Raw genomic sequence first — 25408 nt, forward strand, 5'->3', positions numbered from 1 at the left:
CAGTCCTGTTTGATTTACAGAAATCTTCCGGCAAAGCTGGAATATCCCACTGGGAACAGGTGGAACCGGGCGAATTCGTGAGATGCGTCTTCTATTTATATGGTAATTACATGGCGTCGGTGGCCACGATTGTTCTGATCGCCTGAGCGTGTCTGAGTATGCACCGGACCGGCTTATAAAGGTGCGCTCTAAGGGCGCTATCGCTCAATGGTTCGGTTGGGTTTGCGGCGTGCAGTTGTTAAAAAGTGGACAATGTTTAAGCAAATTATGGTAAGTGTGATGTGTAGATAGGGTAGAAAAAATCTCAGTTAAAATATACTTCGTGAAATGCTAACAAGAGCCTAAGTGTAAACTGCATCCTTCATAAACCAAAATGGTTTTCAAAAAATGTCATGCAGGGGTTTTAAATCTATTTAAAACTTCATAAATACAATTGAAAATCTGTATTTATCGAAAAAGAAAAAACATAAAGTGAAACATAAGAAAACATAAAGTGTGTTGCCCCTAAATACAGGCAACTCGAATGTGCGTAATGTAATTTCCATAATTTTCGTTTCACTTTCTTCGTCAATTTTATTTCAGATCGTGGCGTTGCTGAGCGTTTCGCTCACCAGAGCCACGCTGTTTAAGAAAAAGATCGTACTCAGCTCGGAGAGTGACGGTGGCCATGGCGGTGGAGGTGGCGGTGTGTCATTGGGCGGTGGAAGCTTCGGACTCTCGTTCGGCGGTGGCCTGTTCGGAGGCGGTGGAGGATCTGATGGTGGCTATGGAGCGGGTCATGGTGGTGGACACGGTGGTTCCACCGGCGGAGGCTACGGTGGTTCCACCGGTGGAGGCTACGGTGGCTCATCGGGTGGTCATACTGGAGGAGGATACTCTGGAGGCGGCTCTGGAGGACCGATTCATTCGGGACCATCGAGTCATGGAGGTGGCGGTGGAGGACACTCCTCAAGTGGTGCCTTTGCCAGTGCAAGTGCAAGTGCTAGTGCCAGTGCCGGTGGTGGTGGAAGCGGACATGGTGGTCAGGGAGAGTATTCGAGCTACGGCAACCAAGGATCGCATGGGGGACAGGGCGGACACGGTCAACAGGCATCGTTCGGAGGCTCCGGAGGTCACAACGTACACACGCCGGCGGATCATTTAACGCCACCGGGCAATTCTGGACACCAGGGAGCCGGTTCGTCGAACGGTTATTCGAACAGCTTTGCTAACGCTGGCGCCAACGCAGGTGCTCATGCCGGAGGTGGTTCCCTCGGCGGTGGATCCCATCAAAGTCCATCGCAGGGATATCCTTCCGCCGGTGGTCATCACCAGCATCAGACGGGTGGCGGTTTCACGAAGCAGATCACCATCACCAAACACCACGAGGCACCTCAACCGACGCGCACGATCGTGGTCGAGAAGCCGGTCGCTGTTCCGGTCGATCGGCCGTACCCGGTGTACATCGAGAAGCAGGTCCCGGTGACGGTTGTGAAGGAGGTTCCGGTTGGTGGCAATACCGGTGGTGGATACGCGGGTGGAGCTGGATACGGTGGTGGTAATGCCGGTGCCACTGCGACTGCGACGGCGACTGCACATGCGAGTGCTGGCGCTGGCGGGGCCGGCTACGGTGGAGGATACGACGGAGGGCACCGCGGTCCTGCTGTAGGCGGTGGCTATGGAGGAGATGGCGGCCACGGAGGAGGTGGCCACGGAGCTGGTGGCCACGGAGCAGGGGGCAGCGTCGGAGGTGGTTACGGAGGAAGCCACGGCGGAGGTGGGGGTCACGGAGGACATGGTGGAGCCACGTTCACGAAAACCATTTCGTTCGAAAAAACGTTCAACAAGCACAAACACCATTTGCATCACCATGGATGGTAGAATGCGCTTACGAGCAAAATTTAATGCTTGTTCAGTGAAACCAGTTTAAAAGTCAATTAAGTTGCTTGAACCCAAGAAAGTTTGCGAAGAAAAGTTTTTATAAATACCATTATCCTTGTGTGCATTGCAATAAATATGAGTGATTCCTAAAAACTATTGTATAGCATATCATAGTTTTCATTTATTCACTACAATAAAATAAATACGTCCTGGTATGTAAAACAAAACCGAAAAACATGTCCAAACAGTCTTACCTAACCTATTTCACTTTGTTAGGCGGAGAATAAACTGAAAGATGTATTAGGGCTTTAACATTTTTAAAGAAATCTAAATATAAGAATCATTTGAAATGATGTAGAATGTTTTTTAATATTGGATATTCTGTGCGATAATGGCAATGTCCTCATTAAAAGAGAAGATTCATGGATAAACCAAATCTCTCTTTCCAATTTTATTCGGATTGATTAGATTTAAAAAAATAGTAACCTCATTTAATTTTGTATCTATCATTATAGATAGTTTTTCCAGGGACTGGTAAATTCTCTGCATAGTTTAATATGTTCACATCGATACATGAACCTGATTTTTTGTACGTCATAAGTAAAGATTGGATAGCTTTATATTGAAGACAGCACGATTTTTATCCGGAATTATTTGCATGATCTTTGAATGCACTCAAAAATTGTGCCGATGTGTTTTAGTGGGTCAATCGAATGGTTTTGATTCTCGATGCGAGAAAAAAGACGACGAAGAGGTCGTTCGGCTTGAATCAATTCCCCTCCACAACTCCGCCACCAGCCCCAACGGATGCAAAAACCAGTTATGCTGCGATTTCTGTGAATGAATTCGTCGGAATCGTAACCGATTGCGCGAATGGCAAGGTGTTTCCGGTTCGGATCGGCAGCCATCGGACGCCGTTTCCTTCGCCACAAGTCGCTCACGGTCACCCTCGAACGCGTCAATGAAACCGGGAGTCCGCACCGCCCGCCAACCACCCCTCACCGTGCTCAAGATGCAAACTAGCGGGGGACAGATTCCCCGACAAGCCGTGACTCCGTGACCGACATCTGATGCCGCAGGGCATCCAGATAGGCTTGAACGAAAACGGAAAAAAAGTGTAGCTACATAGGCTGGGAATGGCGATTATGAAAGTGGAAACATATCTGCTCCTCGCCGGGGGGCAAACTCCCCATTCGACCCTTCGAGCCCGGTGGGCACACACGTGGAGCTTTTTTCGAACTTAATTTCCATGTTTGTTTTAACGCTCGATTGATTGCGGAGGTGGCGGTGGAGACGCCGGGGGTTGCATTCACCGATTGACACACGACGATCGTGCAAAGCGTGCCGATGCATTTTTTGAAATGCACAATTCGCGCGAACGATGATCACCATGCGAAAGAGCGTGGCGTTTATATTATGAGCTCATAAATAAGTGCACCTTAACGTTTATTACGGGGGTGATTAATGATCTGGAAGGGGCCATTATTGCCACACGGGTTTGCATTGTCGTTCGACGTCATACGTACTTCTTGTTTATTTATGTTTTGGGATGCCTTCCGGGTACCTTTGCGTTTTGTTGCACATTATGGTTTTGTAGTGCACGTGAAAAGTAAACACGTGTTTGTTGACGTTCACTTTCTGCGCCGTACTTTATATAATTTATATATTTGAGAATATTGCAAAAGATTTTTCTTTTTATGTTCAGTATACGACATTCCCGACATGCGTTATTCTTAGTAATGCTAATACATAAGAAACATAAGTGATCAGTATTTAATTTTGGTTGTTTTTTGGTTAATATCATTGTACATTAACTCAAATGAAACTTATAGCTTTTCAGACTATTAAAATATCTTGCTGTATATATTTAATGTTTCTGCCATATGTTTTAATGCTTCTGTGGCAAAAATATAATTTTATAATCGAAAAAATCAATGCTGCGTCAAACATACGTTTCCCTCACAACATGTTTCAAAACATAGATTTTGTTCTGTATTACTTAATATACAAAAGAGGTTTTTCCTCATTGCACTGTTCGGGAAATTACTTGGGGTGGTGAAAAAATTAGAGAATGATACAAGTTTTGTAGTCTATGATAGGTTACGTTCATAGTTCATGCTGCCAATTTTGCTAAATGAGCAACCTTATTCTTTTCTCGTTTACACTAATCGGTTCTGCTTGTTAGCCGAATAATATCGTATTGAGACATCAATCTGAAAACCGACGATTAACCTTTTACGACCCGACGTCTCGTTTTACCCGGAGACCGTTTTGGCTGATAAAATATGCGTGACAGCTACTGCCACCGGTGTTGGCTTCGGCCACTAATAGCTTTCAGGGTTAGTTTTTTCGGTGTTCTCACAAGCGACACACAAATTCGTCACAGCGAACAACTCCGCCTCCTGAGCAGCATACTCCTTGTGGCGCCCGCCCCGTGGGCCTCCCATTTTTGATTGATTGACCCAATGTGGCGATGCATCATCATAATTCAGCTGTGTAAATTGGGTGAAGATCAACTGAACGATCTCCTGGCCGCGTTCCATGCGAGTGGCAAACCGTTTTTTTTTGTGTTTGTTCCATTCCGTTTGCAAATCTTGCAGGTGACTACAAAAACAAACAATGCAAATCAAGCAGAAAGGGAAACCGGATTGAAACAAAAAAGCCAAAGTCCGACGAGGTAAAGGAAAGCTTTTGGAGTGGAAAAACCAAAAAAACATCGGGAGGATGGACCGCGGCGTCGCACTAGGTGAAGGGCGCGTGCGACCCACAACGAAAGAATGAACCCACTATAACAACGTGGAGGGGACGGACGGCAAACCAGATACATCGATGCAAAACAAAATTTAAAAACACTCTTAACAATGACGCCAAACGGCTCAACATAAGCCGCGAGCCACTTGAACATTATGTAAGCCCAAGCGGACCGGGGCGCACTGTAGATAAAAGGTGAAGGAAGGAGACGCTCCGGGGCCGGCATAAGGTGGGAAAATCGGACGACAGGACAGTCCCAGATCGGATCAATGTTTGGAGCAACCGAATGAATTGGTTGTGGAAGATTTTGATACGGGGAGAAACGGTTCGAAGAGACCAAGCTATAAATAAGACGTTATGAATTAATTGAAAAGAAGCGATTTTAATTAGTACCGATTATTGGTCTCTCAAAATTGGACGGTGACGTTAGCCAATCGGTTAATAAACGCACACCGAAACGATCCATAACCACTCGTCTCCGGTCCATCTTGACCAAGTTACCGTTGGTATCCGTTGGTGCACCCGAGCGCGCGAGATGGGATTCTTCACCGTTTATGACACCATTGGTTGGGAAAGCTGGAGAAAAGCCTCGGTGGCCGGTTTGCTGTCGCTCTCCCGCAGGCCCCGCGAAGCTTTTGGGTCAACGAGGTGTAAGAAGCCTGGGTAAGTAGTGCCACAGCCGACGGTTATTATTTATCTGTGAAAAACCACCCCGAACGTTTGCGAACGAGTGTTTAATGTGTTTATTTTTATTTCTCGTTCGTTAGATAATCGCTTGGCTGTTGGGCCCGGTTTACCGGTTGCCAAAATGATGCAGGTCACACCCGAGTGTTGACCGGTTTTTAGCCAATCGCCAACACCCAAACGGTGATGGTAATCCCGTGGACTCAATGGGACAATGTCCGTGTGTCGCGAGTGAAACAATAGAACCTGAACCAGCTTTGTTGTAAAACGTGGCGAAAGTCGGTGACGTTGAGTCTGCTGTTGTAACATTGATCCAAATCATGCCCAACTTATTGGTCTAAACGGGTCAGGGACGTGTCTTTGAAATTTTTAATGACTATTTTGAATATCTCGTTCAAGTGGTTTGAGTTTTAAATTGCCATAAAACTTCATGAACATTTAGGTAATTTGATACCTTGTTGATCATTATCTTTTAAGTAGAAAATGATACTAGTTTTTTCATGTTATTTTTGTAACTTCTTTGAAAAATATCATAAATAGAATTTTAGACGAATTCTTTAGGCAATTGTAGCAATCATTATTTTGAATCATGATAACATGATTAAAACGTTAGAATCCTATGTATGTTAGTGGGACTCATTTGAGCATTATTAATTGGAACCATTTCTCATTTAAAATACTTAGCACCAATACATTTCAAACCTATCAGTTTAATATTTCTGAAATTTGACATTTTTATAGCTATCACGAATATAAACTCATTTGTGATTCACTTGGGTTGAAAATCTCTAGTTTCAAGATTGCATTTATTTTTGTTATCAAAGTTGCTTTCGTAGAAACAGGTATAAGAAAGCAGAACTATCATAAATCATTTACTCAATACCTCATAATTCAACCATCTGCCAATGATCAACGGGGAATGCCCATTCGTCGCCTGTCTTATCGTTATGCTTCATTCAAAACCAACTCTCACGGTAAATCATTCCACAGAGCGGGAATGGAGGATTTCGCAACCTTTCTGGCCAAGGCTGTCGGGCACAAAAGGCCGGTCCCATCGGGAGAACACACTGTTCGGAATGGACAAACACCTTGCGGCTCCGTCGAAGCGCCGGATCGATCGTTGTCGAGATTACGGGCGAGGACATTGTACAAACGAAACGGGTGCACAGATGTGCCTGGAATTATGCCGCTCACAATCAGCGATTCCCGACGGTTTCGTTTTCCCAATTTTCCACCACTCCCAACCGGGTGGGTTATCGTGTTGCCAAGCGTTCCAGTCGGTCAGTATGTTATGTAAATTAATTACTACAACCCACCCAACGCCACCCGCCAGCAAAAATCAACCCACTCGCTGACAAACAGCGCACCGGAGTGCTGGAAAACTTGCATGTTTTGATGCGTTCGGCGTGCTGCATACCAAATGCCGGCCCAGCAGGAGATGGACGGTAAGGATGGGCGTAAAGTTCAACCGTACGTAGGCATGAGGTGACACATTCTGGCTGCTGGTGCAACATTTGTAGACGCGCCCGGTTCGCGTTGCACTTCCTTCGCTCCCGGTGGCCTGCTGGAACTGCGCAGTACGATGTACGGTTGTCCGTTCGGTTGGCCCGGTGGATGAGATGTGTAATGAAAATAAAATTATAAATGCATTTTCTCAACACCGTGCCCAGCTGCATGCAATCGATTCGAGAGGAATGGAAGAGGGGTCCAACAAGGAGGCTTAGTTGATGCCGACGATAGATCCATCATGCAGACGTTCCACCCATTTATCACCGACGATGATACTGCACTCTGGACGGATCGTCAAACGAGGGAAAATTGAAACAAATTAACGGCACACCGATTTGCGAAAAGTGGACTGAAGAAGTTTATTGAGTTGATTTTAATCATTCAATTAACAATTTTCGGTATTAATTCCCTTCCATAGGATATTTTTATGGCACAAATAATGCGAACGGTAAATGGGAATTCCCCCACGAAAAACGTGCCGATCCACGTGCTACCGCTCGCGGGTGACAGAGCGCCGTATTTGCGGGTTCGTCGCTTGTCGTTGCGCACGACTTTATTGTTGTTTCGCTTTGGAAGCCGCAGTTTCGATGCCGTTCGGTGCGATCGCAACGGTTTGCAATACGCTTTGCGCTGCTATCTCGCACGATCTCCGATAAGCGTCATTAAACGCCATTGTCAACGACGCGCATTGCGTTAAGTTCAGTCTACGTTTGGCGCATACGCCATGTCGGAGTTCCGAGACTCCGTTTTCACACGCCCGGTGTTTCGTCATTTCGTTCACACCTTCACGTTTGAACCCTGTCCCGAGCCCGGGTTGACACCATTTCGCACAGGAGACACGGCGTGTTTGTATTAGACCTGCGAAATTGTTTCAATTACTTTCAATTGGGTGGATTTTTGCATTTTTCGGCGACCCAGCTCGTGGCGTTGAACTATATTTTCCTGCTTTTTTGCTCCTTCAAATGGTCCGTAAGGTGGTCCATTTAACTGAGGCGTCGTTACAATGTTTATGGAGTCAGGGTTTTGAAACATATGTTGCACACGCTATTTAAATACGCGTCCTTTAGAGATCGACGGTGCCATTTCAGTTAATTTACGCGGAATAATTCATCCCATATAGCACCACGAATTACCTCGTTTGCGGGTCCGCTCACCGAACGAACGCACGACAAACCAATTACGTGGAAAGACACGCGTTTATATCTATGTTGGCTTCGTTAATGATCCGTGGATCGAATTGCTACCGGTTTTTCGGAATTATCTCGCTCTATAAAGTATAACCCATGTTGTAATTTTCAACATGCATAGTAATGTTAATTCGAGTGCGAGAGGGAATGTTAAGTAAAAATATTAGCGATGAAAAATCTCAAATAGAAAAATCAGCACTCGTTACAGAGTACGTATTCTTACAACTGTTACAACATTTCGTATTTAAAAATATCAAGAAATAAAGTGTCAATGCGTAAAATAAGAAATCGATGCAAATCTATGGATCTAACCGGTATTTATGGAACAACTGGTAATATATTTTATAGTTGCAATAAGGATACAAGAAGACATAATTAAAAGTCTCAAAAGTAATTTTTCTCTCATAAAACATTGCTGTCGATGCTTACACATTTTTAGCTAGTGTAGAAGGCAATTAAAATCGAGGAATCAACTACTCTTCAAAAATTGGAAAATATGTGAGCTTCACACGAGTTTTAAAAAAATCTGGTTTTGTTGAAATTTCCCTGCCAAGTGAAAGAAACATTGAGCGGGCGCGAAGAAGACGGGAACTAGCGTTTACCTTTTTCCCAAGCGCCTGTCATCGTGGCTCAAAAACGGTGCTCACCATTACTTTTATTGCCGTGATTAACCCTCGCTTGAAGGAGACATTTTGTGGTGCGCGCACCTCAGCAGCAGCAGCTGAAAATCAAAGCAAACAACAAACATGGCAAATTGTAATGTCGGTACATAAATTTAACCCAGTTTCGAAGCCGGCTAACAAACAGAGGTCGGGCTGCATATTTTCGTGTTCACTCTCGTTTTCCGACCCGTTTCGTTGTTACGTCTAATGATTTCACTACCCCTTCTCTCCGCGATCTCCGGTGGTGCCCCCTTTCCTCAACTCCCCCTCTGACGCTGGTCAATGGTACAGGGTTTCCGACGGATGTAAATTATATGTTTTCCGCCCGACAGTGCGACGACGCCGGCGATGAGCGAGGGCGCTATGCGAAGGGAAGGTTGTACCTTGCGCCACCGGCGGCTGGCTGCGTGTGAGATCTCCGCGCTGGGCGCCTCGGTGGCCTTGACAAACGCCACGCATTGACCTAGAGAAGTTATGACCAATTATTTCAACTGCAGAAATAATGTGAACGGCATTCCCACTCTCTGCGCCTGCCGTGGCGGCGAGTGGTAGACGAGGAGCTTTTATTTCTGGGAGTTTGGGAGGGCTTATGATCGTCGGTTGGTGCCTCGGTAAGGCTTTTCCGGTTGGAAGGTGGAAAATCAACATGTAAATCCTTATTTTTATGTGAACGTTATAGTGATAAATTTCCAAGGCAAACGAACTTGACAATTAAACGATTTTTCTCATGGTTTTTAAAATTCTCTTTTCATTAGGACGATGGTCTTTTAATTTCGGAAATGGACAGAATGAGAACATACAATTGAAATGTGCGTAACTGGTTCGTAATAGCTCAATTTATGTTGCCCATGGGAACCGACCGTCGTTGCAGTTGCGGAAATGGGAAAATTCTACCGGAAACCGGCAGCAACACTAAAAGCATTTTCCACTTATGGCCGCGGAAGAGCGTTCGATTCTCGGTCGGAGGCTGGCGGAAGGAGCGGCTTTCCAACCCGCAGCGAAGGTCGAATCAGGCCGAGCATGAGACACACGAAAACAAAGAAACGTCGTACGTCACGCGCCGATCGGTCGATGAGTTTCGTGTGTTCATTACGGCATCTCGGCGAGCCGCACGTTGTTGGGAGCCGTGCAGAGAGCAGATGCAGATGCAGATGGACCGGACCCGGTCCGGTGGCGCTGAATGGTTCCATTTCGGTTCGGTGCATGGTTCGTTCTCGGGCGGCACGGCAAGAAGAAGGATGGGTCACCCGCCGGCGATCATTAGATCACGCGATGATGTAAGGCTACCCTAATGAAGGTCTGATCTTTCGCCGAGGAATTCTGAATGGAGCGGCATGATTGATAGTGGGCGATTTACTAACAAGTGTTCGGACTGCGGGTGCCGCTGGGAGGTCGGACTAATCGAAACGTGCTCGACACTTCTGGCAATCTTTACGCAATCCGAAAGCCCGCTGAAACACACTCTAAGTGCTTCTTGGGAGTTTCTACGTTGTTTCTTTTGTCCCTATTTTCACGCGCTTAAGTGTGATGGAAAATCATACAAAAAGTAATTTGAGCACGTCTCCAGAGATCGCCATTGCGTGTTGGAATACTATTATCAAACGTGATTTATTATACTTCGTTTTAAAATTACCTTTAAAAATACTGTTTGTTTTTGTTGATTTTTTTATTCTTTGCCCATCTCTTGATGTCTTCTCTGCTTCAACAACTGAATGAACTCATATTATACTCCCACAATTCATTGATCTCGTGTTAGACATTTTCTCCACTCTGTCTGTTTTCTGTTTATATTTCACCTGGTTGCCTATTTTCCTGACTATTTTCAAACAATTCCAAAACGAAGCAAGGATGATATCTCAAATATCAAATTTTTCGCAAATTTTACAAATGAAAATACATTCTTTTAGTACAGAAGAAAGTTATAGTTAACAGAAGAAGCTATTTTTTCAGCTCCTCGTAGAGTTTGTTATTTAGAGCCACTTCCCTACAAACTGTAAGCGTTTTATCTCCTTAGAAACAACGACAAACAACAACAAAATTTAAATTTTTCAGGTTATCAATGTTTCTCATATTTTATATACACATTAAAATTTAAGTTTGAAAATTTTAGTTTATTTACTGCACTTTCGCAATTTCTTGGTTACCTGAAACGAGTGCTGCGAGCAATGAATTTATTCACAACTTTTGGAACTACAAAAGGGTTTTCGACTTTATCTCAAATTCATGCGTCACATGTATTTATTGTTGGTTTTTCGTCTTTGACGAATAAATTTTGTCTTAATTTAATAAATTGCACCTGATCTAAAGTGTATAAACTGATATTTTATTTAAAATATCATCAAATAGTATTTTAAATGCTACAATTGCAACTATAGTAAAAAAATTGAACAATAATTCTCGTGATCTCGGAGTTATTACCAGCTACTTTTGTACGCATATGCAGTCATATTCTGCGTTAAATTTAGCTCGAACAAACTTTCGCAGAAATCATAACGCCCGAAAGGGCCTGAACTTGACCATTTCTTGCACATCATGCCGTCGCGGTCAGTCGGGTGATGAAAAGCCATCAAAATAAATTAACCATTCACGCGCCTTTCGAAGCCAATTGGGGCATTGTTCTCTATCCACTCCCTCGAGCGGCCCAAGCTGCCTTCCCCAAGCAGCGACAACGGATGCGCCACCGAGACCTTCCCTTAAGACGCTACAAAAGGTGCCGTTTAATTTTTCCTCTCCCAGGCACAAGGCGAGCTCCGGCCGAGCCCCGTGTGGCCTCCATCTCGCACAAGACTGCAGTGCGAAGGTCCCCCCGAATAAGGCTTCGGTTGTATTTTTTTAATTTTCAAAGATTTGATTGAAGCGAAGGAACGAAAAGGAAAACAGTCTCAAAATCGATCGATTGATCTTGTCCCATTTTTGGAAGCCACCGGAGATCCATCCGTTGCACCCGGTCACGGTGTGCGCGGTCAAATGTTGTGCGGAGCTGGATGCAGTTTCTAGGTGTGCGAGCGAACCTCGGCCCGGTCCAGCATCTTGCGCGATCGTGGTGCATATAGAATGGCATTTATGAATGACCCTAATGCGGGAGGGGAAAAAAAGACCGAAGACATTCGTTAGCCGTGCTGCAAACCACGCTATGCCTTCCTTTCGCTTGGGCCCGAAATGTTGGATGCTGCTTGGTGGTTGGTGAAGCGAAAAAATTGCTCAAGTTATCATAAAAACGGCTTCAGACCCACCGGTACCCAGTCGCCCGTTTCCAGTCCCGAAGCGCCTGCAACGCGTATGGTGCGCCAACGTCTGTGTGCGCCGGAAAAATTAGTTCGTACGAGCCCGACGAACGCAGCTACATTAGCATCACCAGCAGCGGCATGCGTGGCCTATGCTCAGCCTTCACGGTTTTCGGTCGGAAAGATGGACGGTATTTGCCGACGTTTAATTTGGCCCCCATTTACTGCCAATTGCGCAAGCGCATCTGCATCGGATTCTACCTTTGGCACAACCAAACGAGCCGTTCGTGTAAACGTTTGCATCAGCATCAACTTCGATCTCGTGGTGCCTTGCTTATACCGTTTCGGCAAAGGGAACACATTTTGATAACCTTCCTTACGCAACGCGTGCGAGAGTTACAATAACAATTTAATTTGTCCCCATGGCAGACCTCGGGATACACTGGTCCAGAACAGGTCCAAAGTGGGACCGTAAACGAAGTTGGATTGCGATCGGATAACGCGGTTATGTAAAATGCGACCAGGGAAATCATGGTTCACACCTCTTTTGGTGCAATTTGGATCATTTTGGAGATAAAAAAGAAGGCAGGTTTATTTTTATAGTGCTTCGGGGTTTTTAATACTTGTCAAAATATGCATACACATTGGATTATAAGTTCGTAATTATACTATTTTAAAATCCTGTTTGAAGGGGAGAAAATGAGAACAGTAACATACTATTTAATTAATTATCTAATTATTAACTATAACGCAATACAGATTACTTTTTTTGAATATAGTTTTATTTGTGAGTGAACAAATAAATAAAAGTTATGATAATCTTGAACTTCTTATAGAAAACTTAATCTAAAGTTCTTATTGAAAAAGATTAGGTTTCTTTTTTTGTTTTGGTTTTTGTGAGTTATATTAGATTTAAAGATTCCAGGGTACATTTATATACATACTGAGACATAACTACATTTACGGACATATAAAATTATATGAAAAAGAACAAAACAAATATTTAAGCAAGTAAATTGGTTCACATAATTGAAGGGATAGTATGCAGAGTAAAACACTTAAAACTCTTAAACTACAAATATATTTATGAAAAATTAATAGATACTAAGTAAACTGTCCTAGTAAACTGTTTTTTCTCTTCATATCAAAGTTTTTCATTTGCTACACAAAAATCTTAGAACACGTTTTTTTTAATTTCCTTCTTCTTCTTAGTTGAAATGATCATTTTTGTCTCTGATTGATTTCTGAGTAAGAACACTTTATTTGCTATTAGACATAAATCGTTTTCCATTTTCAACTCTAATGATCCTAACTCTAATTAACATCCTAAGGCTGAAGTACACCCACAGTTCAAGAAACAAATAGATGATTAAATGAAAACAACAATATGCGCTAACATAGCTTTCCTCGAAGAGAAACCACTAATCTGAGCGTATTACAACACATCCTGTCGAGCACTTATTTGTACCGTTTTGTATATTCGAATGATTTTTAAAGCCCACCATCTTTCCGTTCCGAGGCATCCAAACGGTCATTTCCAATCGCGTAGTTTCCGGTGCAGAAGGACAACCCTTATCGGATTTGCAAGGCGTAAAGATGAGGCCGGCGTAAGGTAATGGACTGTTTGAGCAACCGCACGCTTCTTATCTCGAGCATATCAATCTTCAGCGTGCCGTTCAACTTCGGTAAACCGAAAGCCATCAAATGCCTCCGGTGGTAGTAAGGTCATGGCGGGAAAATGTCTACATTGTCGTTACGCTCAATGTCTTCATCGCTGTGAGAGATGTGGAACTATTTTTTGCTTCTGAAGATTTGTTCAACGTTTCTTCATTGTACCAGTAAAAAATACGAAGGGCAGCACCGAAGCGGCGGCGTGTGACAAAAAGTGTATCAAAACGTTTTGGCCAGTCGGTTCCCACCGGATTGCGCAGCCATGCTAAACGATTTACATTTGGGGGGAGATTGAATTGAGCGTTTAGTAAAATACACTGCAAAATGGCTTATTGTTTTTCCCGCCATTAGAAATGTTGTTCATTCAAAACAAAATAAAAATCATAGGTACGGTTTAAATGTGGCACGAACCGCTCGATCGAAAACCGTTACCGGGAGCGTTATAATTAATTTCGAACGCTAATCTGGACGTTAAAATTTAAATTTACACGCTCGGTTGATGCGGTGAGTAGCAGCTTGGTTTAGCTTGAGATGATGTTCGCACCCATGCACCTTTCCTCGGACACTATTCGCAACCTAACAACACCTTGTAAATGTAAACTTTAAGCAGCAAGCTGATTAAAAATGTATTTGCTTGTTTCTTTGCTCCTCTACTTTCCGCCTTTACCGTTGTTGACAAGACGTTAGCATCGTTTTAAGCTTGTTTCTCCCGAATAACTCGTTTTGCGATCCACCCTGGCCAGCCTTAGTTTCGGTTTGGTGGCTGCATTTTTACGTAAGCAAAGGGATCATTTTGTTACCGCCCTTGTCGAACGTGTCAAAATCTCGTTTAGGGGATTACCGGTAGACACACAAATCAACATATCAATCCGAGCCGAAGCCCTCTCGTCAAAGGTGGTTTTTGATTGGGTCACTTGAACCATCATGGTTGAACCTTTATTTTTTAACACAACTTTTAGTCGATTGAAACTTAGATGCAAACGAGTGTATTTTCAACATTTTCTTGATGAATAATCTATGAAATATTCCCACTGACGTTTTGGATTAATGTTACAAAAATCCTAAACCTTTTATACAAAGCACACGCCACGGACGACCTCACTATGTTATCCGTTCGGAAAACCTTATTCGACTGACCAGGTGCCGGTTTTCGTATGGCGCGCCCGCGAACACGCGGAACCAGAACCTGTTGTGGTCCATCGAATGCACACTGGGAAAGGAGAATGGTAGTGTCATAAAAAGCCCCCCAAACCTCCACACAAACGCACACAAGTAGCACACGTGGATCAGGGGATGAAAAGAAGAGTGAACATTTCGCCAACCAACGGTCGGTGGAATGGTTTTGCATTTTGCACCACTGCTGGCACCCCTTTGCCATTCATCAACCCTCGTTCTCCCTTGCACTACCTCTCCGCCTCAATCCTTGCTGAAAGGGAAAATGGGTAACGGAGTCCACAGGGCATCGGTTTATGTTGACAATCAGCTGTTTCCTTGTGCGACCTGAAGGATGAGATTTATGTACCCCTGGTCTCAACCCCTCCTGAACAATTTGAATTTCAAAATGGACCCGTTTTTCCATACGATAGTACACCGGGGTGCACTAAGAAGCGAACAAGAGAGAAGGTTGGAGACGTGGGGCGTTCGAAAGCGCGCGCCAAAATACTCAATAAACATGGAGATAAACCGTGCGTTGTTTGTGCTACTATTGCGTTTCGGTGTGAGAAAAACCCCCACACCACGGGTAGGGATCAACAAACAGAGTGATCTCTCTTGAAGAGCGACCACCACGACGACGTCGACGACGACGTCGACGACGACGTCGACGACGACGACGTTGGCCATACCGAAGTTCTAGTGTGGCGCCTCCACCATCGGCGAACCGACGACTGGGGTTGGCGGGATGGGCAGACGTCGTCGGAATAATTTGATGATCACTCGCGCTCTGCGCTGCGCTACGTTTGTTGCCCACTCCTTGCCTTCTGAACTCGCTCGCCACCCCTTCCAGCGAATGTCACACGGCGAAGCGGTGGAAAAACGCAGACCAATCGCGGGAGAGGCCGCGATCCATCTGGCGTACGTGGTGGAAAACGAGGGGGAGCCTTTGGGTCGCGCTGGGTTTTAGGGGGTGCCCGAACCGAATTTAGGCTCGGTATAAATATGGCCGGTCGGTTTTGGGAAGTCATCAGTCGGTCCTCGCACCATCAGCCTACCAGTTTTACGCCTAAACAGTTGAAAATGAAGGTGTGTGTTTGGCTTTCCAGAGCAAATATTAGTGGTTTTCTCACCTCTGAACCGTTTCGGTGTCATCCTTGTTCGAAGAGTGCGCTAGTGGATATCGGTCTCGAGAAAACAGTGACAATTAATCGTTTGCTTGATGTGTGATCTTTCTCTTTCTTCCCATTCTATCCGCAACGCAGGGATTCGTAGTGTTTGCGATGGCGCTTGCCCTGGCGGCCAGCAGTCCGGTGGAGAAGAGCGAGAAGGAAGCGTCGGCGGCGGCGGCACCAGCGGCCCCCGAGAGTGAGAAGAAGCAGGAGAAGCGTGGCCTGTTCGATCTCGGCTACGGCTACGAGTCGCACGGTTGGGATGCACCCAAGCTCTCGCACGGCTGGGACTCGCCGAAGCTGTCGCACGGCTGGGAGGAACCGCACCACACCGTTCACGTGAAGAAGGTGCACGTGCCGTACCCGGTTGAGGTGGAGAAGCATGTGGCCGTCCCGGTGAAGGTGCCGTACCCGGTCACCGTCGAGAAGCACGTCCCGGTCGTGGTGGAGAAGAAGGTCCCGGTCTACGTCGAGAAGCATGTCCCGGTGCACGTCGACCGTCCGGTGCCGTACCCGGTGAAGGTCCCGGTTAAGGTGGTCCACAAGGAGTACGTCGAGGTGCCGAAGCCGTACCCGGTGCACGTCGAGAAGCACGTCCCGGTGATCGTGAAGAAGCCGGTCTACGTCGAGAAGCACGTCCCGGTTGTGGTGAAGTCGCACGGCTGGGAGCCTCATTCCCACTCGTACTCCGAGTTCCACTCGTGGTAAACTCATCGGGGAGTGGTAACGGAGTAGGACCGGATAAGTCGTGGGCGCTAGGACGGGCATACTCTCACTCTCCTTCCCCTAGGAGGATTCAACTTCCTGTCTGAAGGCGCAGCCGACTTAGCCGGCCCTCCACTCTTCCTATCATCTTCAACGCACGGATCATACCCGTGCATTGATGTATACTCTCACTATAAACCAGTACTCGATTCGATTGTGATCACTCGGTTTGGCAACACAAGTTCCTCAATCATTCTGATATCTCATCTTCTTCAACGCCGATTTTCTTCCTGCGCATACATGACAATTATGTCCCTCGATCTCTCTCGACACGAACTAGCCCCAGCCACACAACTTTCTGCTTCCCAACTCCCACCTGAAGGCCAGACTACCTTCCGCGCTGCAAAACCGATTACCGCAATCCTGCTCATTTTTTCAACTTGTTGTCAAATGTAAATAAATTATTTTACACTACTTACACCACGCGTGTAAGTGGGCCTGTGGAAGAAACAGCTGTAAACATTACAAAGAATGTAACAAAACATAATAAAAACTATAAAAAATCTGAAACACACCGTTTTCGTTTTTATTGCAACCATATCCTACCGCATGAGATGAGTGGTTTAGCTAATGCAAACGACATCGTAGAGAAGACAAGAAGCTGATGTCCCTACTGGTTGCCACTCTCCAACGTGTACTATAGTCAAGGACGGGCAGCATTGAGTAAGCCACTCATTATGCTGCATTATGTTAATTATGTGCGCCTTCCACCATCTCCCCCGATCATAACGGTGTCCCAGTTTTGGTGCACCCGAATCCGCAGCCTCCCTCCTATGCGTCTCCGGTGACCCCTGACAAATGGTGTGCGAGTGGCTTAGGGGACAGGCACTCGAAGGGTACGCGAAATCGACAGCACAATGCCAAAGATGCCGGCCGAGAGATGGGAGCTCATCATCTGGAGCATCTGATGGATGGTTTCCGATGGTTTCGCTTTGATGCTGGACTGCTGCGTGTCGAGGTCAAGGTAGGGCATAGATGATGGATTTTTTGAAAGTGTATTGCGATGATCTCGCTTGCATACATTATGCCAAGGGCCACCGGATGAAAGGGTGATCGGGTGATGGTTACCGTTGCAACTCACGCTGCTTTCAAGGGTTATTCTAGTTGGTACTGCATCAGGTAAACGGGTTTCTTTTAATAAATCGTGTTTAAAAGTTCAAATCGGTTGATTGTGCTGTGGGAAGTACCGTATTATTAAACATTTACTTCCTGAGTTGAGTAATCTGTGAGTGGTTACTGTCATAAGATATTTACTTCATTATTCTATGGCAACAATCAAATTTCTGCAATCTGTAAGAAAGATAAAAACCTGCAATAAAGTAGTTTTTTTTTCGATAATACATCTATACCGAAAATAATCGAGTTTACTCGACATTTAGAAATATAGTTTTTCAGAGACAAACATTCAAATCCGTTAGTTGTACGAGGAATTATGTGAGTAGCTGTATCAATTGCATACATTTAGGGGCATTTACTTCAGCAAAATTTTAACCGTTATGAAACAAAGTGAAGAATTAATTCCATTCTATTCACTACTTAGAAAAAGTAACATGCCATTTAATTCTTTCTAGGTTGAGAAAGAACATATTACTCATTCATCAAACGTAAAGCACCGCTCCGGCAGATCATCGTTTCTTCGAGGGAAAATTCCCCATTTCGTGTGAACAAATTTTCACCGACGAACACAATGCCCCTTACAACAAAAGACGACCCAGCGGTTTTTTTTTTCATTCATATGTTCCACGAATTTCTAGGGACAAGTACTAACCATTGGTTGAGTCACGTCCATAACTACGTAGTAAAATTAGCATCATGATTATCGTTAAACGGAATCTCCATACGCTCTAATCATCGCAACTAAACGTTCTCTAATCGAGATGTGTATATTTGTTTACTCTTAGATTACACCGACCGATAGGTCTGAAAATAGATAAATGGTTTTATAGATCCGTTTTGAGCGCCGTTTGTTGATGGTGGAACCGATTTATGGTGCTAGCAATGTAAGGTGGTGTAGATCCGTCGATGAAGATAATAGCGTGCAATTATTGCGATTATATGCTTCGCTCTGGTAGGCAGTATGATTTTTTTATCGCTTGATGTTTGCTCATTACGCGGGTAATTAAAATACAAGAATCCGGAAAGTATCAGATAACGGATTTTGGTGGTTTCTAATGATATGTAAAATACCACATATGACTTTCGGTTGCAGTGATCTTTACTGTGATCAGTGTTACTTCACATTGAAGTGATAATACCGGAAGGTTGATGTTGCATAATAAAAATGTTTTTCTTCAATTTGAGGAAATAAATCACGGAAAGCCACACCTTAGGCTACAAGCCTGAGGCAGCATGGAAATGGGATGGAAATCTTTAAATATAAAACTAAAAGGGATAGGCAACTCTTATCAATTATTCATCGATCAATTTTTCCGAAGAGACCGGCCACTGGGCGAGCGTAAGGCTCGCAGCTTAGGAAGAGATTAAAGGTGCACATTATGCGGTTGCATATTATGCAGGTATGTGGACGTCAAACGATTAGTATATCAGTGACAAAGTGCAGTTCCGAACCGGTCTGGAAGTTGGGTCTCGAGGTACCGTAATTAGAGCGAGATTATGGAGAGTCGGTGGCGGAGGCATTTGGATGCGGGATCCTCACCGGGATGCTTGACCCTCGAAGCACGATCGCCGAATGAAGCACGGGGTTAGCGGAAAAACGTGTTTCCCTTTCCTCTGGAGGGCTTGTGATATAAGCTGCACGAACACTCGGCTCGTGGCGCTTCCTTTGTCCGTTGCGTGCCGTAAGGTGCTGGACAGTGGTTTTCAGTGCCGCATATCGATACCGCGACGGAGAGGCATTTTCTTTACCATTCCGATTTTCCCTCATTCCAATGGCCGACTGGCCCCAGGAGGGGTGGGCAAAAGCTGTGTGGCCCAGTTTGTACCCCTTTGCCATTCCGCCAGGACGAGAAGTCGTTGGTGAACAGTCCGGAATTAGCGCTCGTGTCCATATCACCAGTGGCAACAGCCTGATTTTGGATAATGGCTCAAAGGAAAATTCCGACGCCGTGAGGGCCACAAGGTAAAAGGCATCGTACTTTGGCAAAGGGAGTTGGGGTTTGCGCTTGAGTTGGCTGCGTTATCGTCGAGTTGGTCATTGCAAACTATGGTACTTAATTTGTTCAACAAATGTTTTTATAAGACAACGAATAGTTTCAAAGGAGAAAGATAATTAGGCCTTTGGGGAAAAATGTTGCGGTCTGATTGTGAGGTTAATAATTATTTAAACTCAAAAGTTCAAATAACTGTAAAGTCCTTCTTCATATTATGGATCATTTATTCATATTATTATTTGGTCGATATATTAAAGTTAAAGCTAATTGTTGATCATTCAGTCTTCTCCCTTCCATCGAAATCACTGTTTTATGCTAGCAGGCTTATCATGTCCTTTTATTTATTTTAATTTAAAGCCCCCCTTAGCACACATAAATTATTATCCATCTCAGAAAAGTCAACACAAATTCTGGAAAAGACCTAAACTGAGTATGAATTTCTTACACGTTTGGGTCTATTCTATGCTTTAATTTTTTAACAAAACAGATAAAGATTAAATTTCAGTAAGATTGCTAGAAAACATTTGCAGAGGTTTCAATTTCGTTTAAAGCAAGAAAAGTTTCGTCATGTCAAAAGGAAGTATAGGGTTGTATTTTGTTGAGCCATTCCTGTATGTTACATGCAGTTTAAAATACACATTCTAATCAAATGTCGGAAAATCTCCAATTTTTTTCAAACACTCATGAAATTACATAGCTCATAGCTTCGCGTAGCTTGATCTTATCATTCTATAATTAAAATTTATGAAGAATAAACAACAAAACTTTATAGTTTGTAGTGATCGTTTTCCATAGCATCAAAAACTATTCACTTAGGCTAAAAGTGATCAAACTGGATTGAACCATTGTCTGTGATGTAATGTGTTTTCCATTGGAATGTTCTTCCACTGAAAGTGCATTCGACTATTGCTTTTGAAACGATCCACCAGACGTGTAGATTGTCTGTCCAAATCAAATCGATAGCAATTCCATTTCAATCCTTCCCGGTGTGTCTGGCTGTCTTATCAACTTCCCTTTCACGCGTCCGAAAATGTGCAAACCTCGAAACGGGCCACTGCATTTCCGCCTAAAAAAAACCCGTGCCGTTGCGTAATTCGGGGTGATTTTCTGTTCCTTTCGATACGTTCCAATTGCTCTTACTTTCCCGAACCCCCTCCCCTCCCTGGGTTCCCCTTTTCTCCGAGAAGGGGTTGCGCCACGGTTCAACAAGTGGTTCAACAGTGGAGCACGCATTTGGCAAATTCGACCGACGCCAACAAAACTCCGTCCGATATGCGCGAAAACGCGAAACACTCGATCGATCGGGGCAGCAAACGCATTTTCCTTCTCTGCCTCCGTCTTCGTGGCGTGTCCGTAGCGCCAGGAGCGTCTTCCGTGGCATTCTTGCTTCCTCTGCCTCAAGGCGGGCCCGGGGGCTCGCGAACGCGATTCGTTTTGGACGCGCTTCCTGCAAACGCCATCAAACACAACACCAATCAAGGGTGTTTTTTTTTTGCTACCCCAGCCTAACAGCAACAACAAACACCACTGACCGGAGGGTGGCAATTTTCCCTTCGAGGCCCTTCGAAAGGGATGAGGACGTGGTGTCGGAAAATGTACATTGTTACGATGCGCGGGTGGTAGTCGAACAGGGGAAAATGGCACACAAATAGTATAAAAGAAAGTAGCTCCGATCGGCCAATAGACAGTGTGGAGTGTAGTATCGGTTCGAGCGGGTCCTATTGTCTCGACCGAACGCAAGGCTCGGCTGGTGTGACCGGGTGAAAGTGGCAAGTGGAAGTGAACGACCTCTGAACTCTGTGGTGAAGGAAAAGTTTGAAGGACGATTTATGAACTGATCTTCACAGGAATATCTGCTAATTGTGTTTGGCCGCCATCGGACGGTTGTGATTTTTCCCGCTGAAATTCAACGAACCAGTGCCACGTAAAAGGGAACCAGCGGAACACAATGATTAAGTTTGTAAGTGCTTCAAGTGATGTGTTTGTGTGTGTCGTTCTATTAGTGAAATCGTATGACAGTTGGCAGAGCACCAGTAACAAACGCTAGAGTCCAAATAGTGGGCAATTTAATGACTCGGAATTTTCTTTATCGAATACCTCAAAAACAACTCAAACAAGGCATTTGATTGGATCAAAAAATACTTCCAAAAATCATGTTTTGATGCACCAGTTTCAAGAATCAACGGGATCATATCCGAATCTCTTGGAGTTGATAATTTGAGCTATAAATATGAAACTGTTAGTCAAATGTGTGTGTTTTGTTTTTCTTTCTAAGCGTGTTTTTGTGGACAAACTTTTTTTCTTAAGACAATATTTACGTTAGAAGAATTGGATCGGTTCATCAGGAATTCAAATAAGTCAAAAAATAATCAACAAATGTACTACAAGCAGCCGTTTATAGTTCAGAATTCACTTTCAAAATGATAAAACTGTAGCGTTTTGCAAGCGAGATTTAAATTGATCAATCTAAAATCAAAGCAATGTATCGTAGTGTTAAGTGTCACCCTGTTGTCGATCGTTTACTAATTTCTGTCTCTCATTCTACCCCCCCCCTTTCTCTTTCTCTCTCTCTCTTTTGCTCTGCTTACTTGGATCCCGTTTTACCCTGCGATCCTCGTAGGTGTTCGTGGTACTGTGTGCGCTGCTGGTTGGCGGGGCGCTGGGTGATGCAGCGCTCGGTAATTACTACAAGGACGTCGTGCGAGAACAGCACAAAGTGATCAATGAGATGAATCAGAACTTTACTGAGCTCGAGAGGGCCAGCGAGAAGCTGATCGATTTGGGCTTCTACGTCGGCAAGCACACGCTACCGCCGAAGACGGTCAAGATCACCAAGACGGTGGCGGTGAAGGTGCCGGTGCCCTTCCCGGTGAAGGTACCGGAGCCGGTCCCGGTGCCGGTGCCGGTGAGCAAGCCCGTTCCGGTGCCAGTGCCGACGCTAGTCGCGGTACCGGTGACGGCCACCGCACAGACGGCGGCGGTGGTGGTGCAAACGGTGCCCGCCACCAGTGCGACCGCTCCGACGGTCGCCACGACGGTACCGTCGGATGCCGCCCCAGCGTCGTCACTGTTGCACCCGAGCACGGTGCAGGTCCAAGAGTACGTACAATCGTTTCCAATACACTCTGTATACGACGCTGGCGACGATTACAATCCCATGGAAGGAAACCGTCTCGCACTAGCGGAACACACTGCATCCCCTACTGAAACCACGTTCAGTAAACAAAGTCCTTCTTCACTTCAACAGTTGGAAGAATACCAGCAGCGACAGCACCACCACCAACACCAGCAGTATCATCGCCAAAAGTCTGCGCAAGCGGGATCGCATTCGAGCGGCGCGGAACAGTACCACCACCCGTCAGCCGGAGCAGCAACAGCACCAGGACAGTACTACGGTGGTGCTAAAGTTCAAGCCACTCCGCATCCGGCTGCAAAGTTCGGACCTGAGTCGCATGCTGTCCAAGCGACGGCCAAACCGTATGGCCAAACCGGGGTCGGCTACAAACTCCACACGCCCACGTTCGCCCGTTCCCCGGATACGGCGTATCCCGTTGCGTCAGGCTACGCCGGAGCAAAACCTGCGCCGTCTGCGCCGTCGGCTGAAGGGTACCGCTTCGCCGGAGAGCAGCTCCAGCTCCAGCTCCAGCGTGGAGGAGCAGCAGGAGGAGCTGGAGGAGGACAGCAGCAGTTCGGATCCGCTGGATCTAGCTTTGGTCGCGGCGGAACAGGAGGAACTGGAGCGGGAGTCGGAGCAGGAGTCGGAGCAGGAATCGGAGCAGGAATCGGAGGAGCTGACGCGCACCAGTCGTACGCCGTCCACTACGAGGAGGCCGCGGAAGTCCAAGCGACCCACGAAGAAAGCGTACCATCGCACTTCCAAAACCAAGAAACCGAAGCGCTCCAAGCCGTACAAGAAGCCGGGTCGGCTGGGCGCGAAGAAGAAGCGGAAGGCGTCCGGGGGTTCGGGATCCGACAAGCCGGACGACCGGCGGGTAAGGGAAAAGAAGTCAACGAGCTTACGCCACGCCCGTTCCAAACTGTTCGCGAATCGTACCCGCGGTATGAGAAGCCCGATTTTGCGCACTACCATGCGGCCGGTTCGCATACGCACCACCACCACCACCACGACCACCACACCCTACCCGCTGGTGTCGGAGGAGCAGGCGTCGGAGGAGGAAGCGCCACCGCGGAGGAGGGTGATCCTACCGGCAGCCTCCTCGCCGAAGGCTTCGATCATCCGGCATTTAAGCCCCTTCCACAGTCTACCGCCTCCGCCGCCGGAATTGGGGGTACCTCCGCTGGCAGCGGAAGCGCATCGACCGCGGCACACCGTTACCCGGTACCGGGGGGACGCACCCATCACCAGAAAGTATCCACCGCGGGCTACCATCATACGCATCCACGTCATCCGGAGTCATCGGGTGAAGCACATCAAAATCTTCGTCATCAAGCCGACGCCCCAGTCGGAGACCCATTTCCCTTCTACCACGCCACCAAGGACGATCCACACTTTGCTCGGGCAGGCGTCCAATCACATCGAGCAGTCGCTTCTGCCGGTGAATCACCATCCTTCCACCAGCAACGGTACGCCGGCAGTGCCAAGGAGTCCGCGGCGGGCCTCTCGCATCACCACCACCAAGCGAGCGGCTACCACACCTACACCGAGCACCACCCAGTCGCTCAGCAGCAGCACGAGCACTTTGGCCAGAAGTACCCGGGAGGCTACGGACTCTCCGGCGCCAAGCCCACCGTCTTCGGCGTCCCCAGTGATGCCCATCTCTACCCCAACTACACCCCTAGCGGTGCCGGTGGAAACCACCACTCCGACGACGACTCCGGTGGCCAGCACCACGATCACCATCACCACCAGCACAACGACCCCGCTTCCGGCAAGTTCCACTATCACTTCCACAATGTCCACGTCATCGGAGGAGACCACCAGCCAGACGCCAGTGAGCACCACTACTCCGTCCACTCCGGAGCCGATCACCAGCACGACGGAGCAAGCCACGTAACCTCGTACGATCCACCGGCCAGCGGCAACGCCTACCACTACCACGGTTCCGACACCGACGATCTGCTCGCGGGGGCTTCCGACACGCAAGAACAGCTACACCAACCTCCACCGTTCGGGGAGTCTTCCTCGTACGGTGCATCCGACTCACACTTCGAGTCCGGAACCGATCACAAGTGAAGCGCAATGACCGATCGATTCCAACGCACCACGCCCAGCGTAACCGCATCTACTACGTTGATCGACTTCCGGATCGCGGATAGACAGCCACTAATCCTCCCTTTTTTCTGCTGAGTTTGTCTTGTGGTTGACGGCTGAAATTATTTATTTTTTCCTCCCCCCAAAATCAGTCGTGCGCAGGATTGACCACGCGGAGTATCCGGAAAAGCAGGTGTATTTTCGACAACGCCCAATAGGCTCCTGCGCTGTTGGCGTGTTAGTACATGCGTGATTGCACATGGATTACGCATGTTCCTCTACTTGTTTTCCCTTTCTCCCTCGTACCACACCATTCTTCCTCTTCCTACCGATGAAACGATGCTTCCTGTGACAGACAACCCTGCGTAAACACCATTTTCCGGATCGCTAGTGGCGGTAGGAATGACACAAACAACCTGCTAAACATCGCCATAGGACATACTGCCGCT

General features: G+C 46.3%; 3 protein-coding genes across 3 annotated transcripts; all 3 read left to right on the top strand.

Annotated features, from left to right (window-relative positions):
- Positions 1 to 252: 252 nt before the first annotated feature.
- LOC131293108 (uncharacterized) lies at positions 253 to 1860 on the top strand. The gene is made up of 2 exons (XM_058321186.1): positions 253 to 270; positions 583 to 1860. Exons 1-2 carry the CDS (start codon positions 253 to 255, stop codon positions 1858 to 1860), a joined length of 1296 nt encoding a protein of 431 aa, XP_058177169.1.
- Positions 1861 to 15705: 13845 nt separating this feature from the next.
- On the top strand, positions 15706 to 16580 carry LOC131293109 (uncharacterized). The gene is made up of 2 exons (XM_058321188.1): positions 15706 to 15789; positions 15966 to 16580. The coding sequence occupies exons 1-2, from the start codon at positions 15706 to 15708 to the stop codon at positions 16578 to 16580; spliced, it is 699 nt and encodes a 232-aa protein (XP_058177171.1).
- Positions 16581 to 17517: 937 nt separating this feature from the next.
- LOC131293110 (hornerin-like) lies at positions 17518 to 24941 on the top strand. Its single transcript, XM_058321189.1, has 2 exons — positions 17518 to 17601; positions 22368 to 24941. Exons 1-2 carry the CDS (start codon positions 17518 to 17520, stop codon positions 24939 to 24941), a joined length of 2658 nt encoding a protein of 885 aa, XP_058177172.1.
- Positions 24942 to 25408: the final 467 nt, after the last annotated feature.

This window comes from Anopheles ziemanni, chromosome 2 (genome assembly GCF_943734765.1).
Source record: "Anopheles ziemanni chromosome 2, idAnoZiCoDA_A2_x.2, whole genome shotgun sequence".
NCBI classification, from domain to species: domain Eukaryota; kingdom Metazoa; phylum Arthropoda; class Insecta; order Diptera; family Culicidae; genus Anopheles; species Anopheles ziemanni.